Source organism: Syzygium oleosum, unplaced genomic scaffold (genome assembly GCF_021117445.2).
Source record: "Syzygium oleosum isolate NSW1041296 unplaced genomic scaffold, Sole_v2.1 Sole_v2.05, whole genome shotgun sequence".
In the NCBI taxonomy this organism is placed as follows: domain Eukaryota; kingdom Viridiplantae; phylum Streptophyta; class Magnoliopsida; order Myrtales; family Myrtaceae; genus Syzygium; species Syzygium oleosum.
In genome coordinates, this window is record NW_026607489.1 from 3,483,321 (window position 1) to 3,487,313 (window position 3,993).

The following is a 3,993-nucleotide window of genomic DNA, read 5'->3' on the forward strand; positions in this document are numbered from 1 at the left end:
ATACAACTTGGGATACTTATACGACTACAATCGACGGTTATTCAACGGTTTCTAAGAATTGAAAACGGCTCTACGTGACTCCTACTTTCCAGCAATACCTATTTACTAACGGTTATAACTTCAATAATTCCTCGCCTCTGCTACTTCAACGGTTGCATCTGAATTTGTCGGTTCCATTATTTGATGATCACTTCTCTAACGATTCCATCTGAGTCTATGGGCTACACTGCTTGACGGTTACATCGTTTGCTCTTCCATTGATTGAATTTACCGACTTCTTGATCACTTGGCCGCTATTCGTTGACATCTCTATCAGTTAGAACCAATTATTCTTGTCGATCGATTGCCCTTTGTCAACTAATTACTCAATACTTAACAATGTTCCTGCTTCAGTCATCATTCAAGCAACTCTTATCGACCAAACTATCAACTACAACACTTAGGACTTTTTTTGGTGTAAACAGCCACCTTACACAAGTATAAAAAAATGCACAACCTAAAACCATTGAGACAAATTTAACACGATCTTTCAAACTTATCAAAACACGTAAACGTTTGACATGTGTACAAAAAAAAAAGGCAACAGTTATTTTATCATTTATAAACAAAAGGTCTGGAACTTTAACAGAAGGTCCTGTTAAAGGTCCAATGGTAGAAAGAAATTTATGGGTGCAATGCTTTAGGCAGAGAAAAAAATTCCGATTCTTTGAAAAGAATAATGTGATTTCAGTGTTGAGGATATTGATGAAATTGATATTAGGATGGAAATGGCCTTATATGGGGGAAAATGTCCCGGTTCTAGGCGTTAGTATCCATAAACGCCGTGAGAGTTGGGGAGAATAGAGAGAATAGCAGAGGATGATGCCATTTTTATCAAGTTATGCATACAAAATTTCAGTTTCATTTTGACCGGATACAGTAGAAGTTGCACTGGTTTTCTAAAGGCTTCTTTGGAGTAGCTATCCTCTCCGTTAACAGTTCAAACTAATTGAACTTCAGAGAGTCTCAATCTGCCCTCATTAGATAACAAAAACTTTTGTTGGAAGTTAGCTAAAATCCGGGTATAATATGAGTAACATTTCAATGATCAGATACTGTACATAATAAAAAAAACTGCAAGTCCGGTGATATTGTCAAATCTTGAACAAGCATAAGAAACCACATATAAGAGAGCGGCATGGTTTTTTGTTCTTTTAAGAATGCTATCGTGCGACATTCACATTGATCTCCAAGTGTACCATCTGAAGAAATCGACCGGCTCCTTAGCACAAGGAGTTTTGGCACTTGGGGTGGTGACACGAGCAAAAAAACATTAGAGGGACTTTTCAAGAGCATTGAAACTTCCGGTTCTTTACTTCCCTCTGAACAGAAGCAACAAAAGAAAGAGACAAGAGTATGAGGGGGAGATCTTTCTATATATAAGCTCATGCACATTCATTTGAAATGTGCAAGTAGCTAACCTCTACACTTTCTTTTAGCCCTCTTTCATTAGACATGACTAGCAGGGCAACAAATCCGTCTAGTTCAGCTTCACGAAGCACGTTTTTATGGCTACTTCTGTTGTCTACGGTGACTAGCTTTGTGATGTCGGAATCCGAAGAATGCCAGACATACATCATCCACATGGACCGTTCACAGAAACCAGCATCTTTTTTGACCCACGAGATGTGGCACCGGGCCACCGTGGACTCGTTATCGCCACCTCTCAGCGATGGCGAGGACAAGTTTCTCTATTCATACAACCATGTCATACACGGTTTTAGCGCCAGGCTCACGCTGTCTGAGCTAGCCAAGATTGAAAAGTCTCCCGCTCATCGAGTGACGCTGAAAGAGTCCTTTGGCAAGCTGTTCACAACCCACAGCAGCAAGTTCCTCGGCCTAAAGCACAGCTCTGGACTGTGGCCCACCAGCTCATGTGGAGAAGGTGTTATCATCGGAATCCTCGACACAGGAATATGGCCGGAGAGCGCCAGCTTTAGCGACAATGGGATGCCACCAGTGCCTCCAAGATGGAAAGGTGAGTGCGAGAACGGCACTGCCTTTAGCCCATCTAACTGCAATCGTAAACTCATTGGAGCTCGGTCTTTTAGCAAGGGCCTTGCAGCTGCAGGAATAAACATATCTGAAAAGTATGACTACGATTCCGCTAGAGATTTCATGGGTCACGGCACACACACATCATCCACCGCTGCAGGGTCCCCTGTAAATGGAGTAAGTCATTTTGGATATGCGGGTGGGATAGCCAGAGGAATAGCACCGGCAGCTCATGTTGCGATGTACAAAGTTTTGTGGGCAACTGACACATACGAGTCTGCGTCGAGCGATGTGCTTGCTGGAATGGATCAAGCAATTGCTGACGGAGTAGATGTCATGTCTCTGTCTCTCGGCATCTTGCTCACACCGTACTTCAACGATGTGATTGCCATAGCATCTTTGTCGGCAATTGAAAAGGGTATCGTCGTTGTCTGCTCAGCTGGAAATGACGGGGCCTATAACACTACGTTCAATGGAGCACCCTGGATCATGACAGTAGGAGCAGGAACTATTGATCGAAGCTTCATCGCGACTTCAACCCTGGGAAATGGGTTAACTATAGAGGGCACGTCATACTTCCCTGAGAGCATCTACATCACTGATGCACAAGTTTATTATGGCAAGGACAACCCTGACAAAGCGAAATGCCGCTTGTCAGCACTTGAACCAAAAGAAATTGCTGGAAAGGTGGTTGTGTGTGACAACAACAATACGGTGGATTTGTACAGTCAGGTCGAAGAACTTGCTAACAAAGGAGCATACGCGGCAATTCTCTTGAGCGATGGTTTAAATTTGAATCCAGAAGACTACTCCATCCCTGCTGTGGTCATACCAACTTCTTCAGGAACTCCAATAAGGGACTACCTCAGAAGACAAAACAATGCAACTGTGAGTATGAGGTTCTTGCAGACCAAATTGGGCACAACCCCAGCGCCTCAAGTTGCCTATTTCTCTTCGAGAGGGCCAGATCCAATCAATCCAAGCATCTTGAAACCGGATATTCTAGCTCCAGGAGTGGATATACTAGCTGCAGTTGCGCCAAACAGGCCTTTTATGGAAGTTGGCCCCTATGATCTAGTGACCGATTACGCGCTTTACTCGGGCACATCCATGGCCGCACCACATATTGCCGGGGTTGCTGCTTTGCTGAAGGCCGTGCACAAAGATTGGAGCCCAGCGGCCATCAAATCAGCAATGATGACCACAGCATACACCTTGGATAACACTGGGACGACCTTGAAAGATCAAAACTGGCGAAATGCTGCCACGCCTCTAGATTTCGGAGCAGGCCATGTTAATCCTAACAAAGCTGTGGACCCCGGACTTATATATGATCTGAACTTGCAAGATTACATCAAATTCCTTTGCAGCTTGGGATATACTGAGAAGCAGATGAGTGCAGTCACCAGGAGAGGCAAGTGGAATTGCAGCCAAAGTGATGGTGACCTGAACTACCCTTCTTTCATCTCCGTATTTTCAAACAAAACTGGCTCGACCAAAGTTAAGGGCTTCAAAAGAGTTGTGACAAATGTGGGAGATGATACATCTGTTTACCAAGCGATTGTGGCGAGTCCAAAGGAAATGAAAGTCACAGTGCAGCCTAGCAATCTCACATTCACTCACAAGTATGAGAAGCAGAGTTTTCATCTGACTATAGAAGTCGATATGAGTGCTCCGAGAGTGACTTCTGGTTACCTCAAATGGATCGATCAACACAATCATGTTGTATCGAGCCCCATTGTGGCTATTTCGTACTAGCTATTCAGATTACTGGACTGGCAATCATGCCCATCCATGTCTTGTGCATGTTTCCTCAAAATTTTTACTTTTAAAGGAACATTGCACTTCTTTTTCAGGAATGATGACGGCCCAATTGATTGGACTTTGGTCTGCTTTACAATCGAGTGCGCAAACTTTCTGTCCAAACCAAGTACCTTAATTTTTCATATATGGGTCCAT

The 3,993-nt window shown here is 43.7% G+C and overlaps 1 protein-coding gene across 1 annotated transcript; it reads left to right on the forward strand.

Moving 5' to 3' along the window:
• Positions 1–1,494: 1,494 nt before the first annotated feature.
• LOC115693692 (subtilisin-like protease SBT3) lies at positions 1,495–3,792 on the forward strand. Its single transcript, XM_030620740.1, has one exon. The coding sequence runs from the start codon at positions 1,495–1,497 to the stop codon at positions 3,790–3,792; it is 2,298 nt and encodes a 765-aa protein (XP_030476600.1).
• The last annotated feature ends 201 nt before the right edge of the window (positions 3,793–3,993 follow it).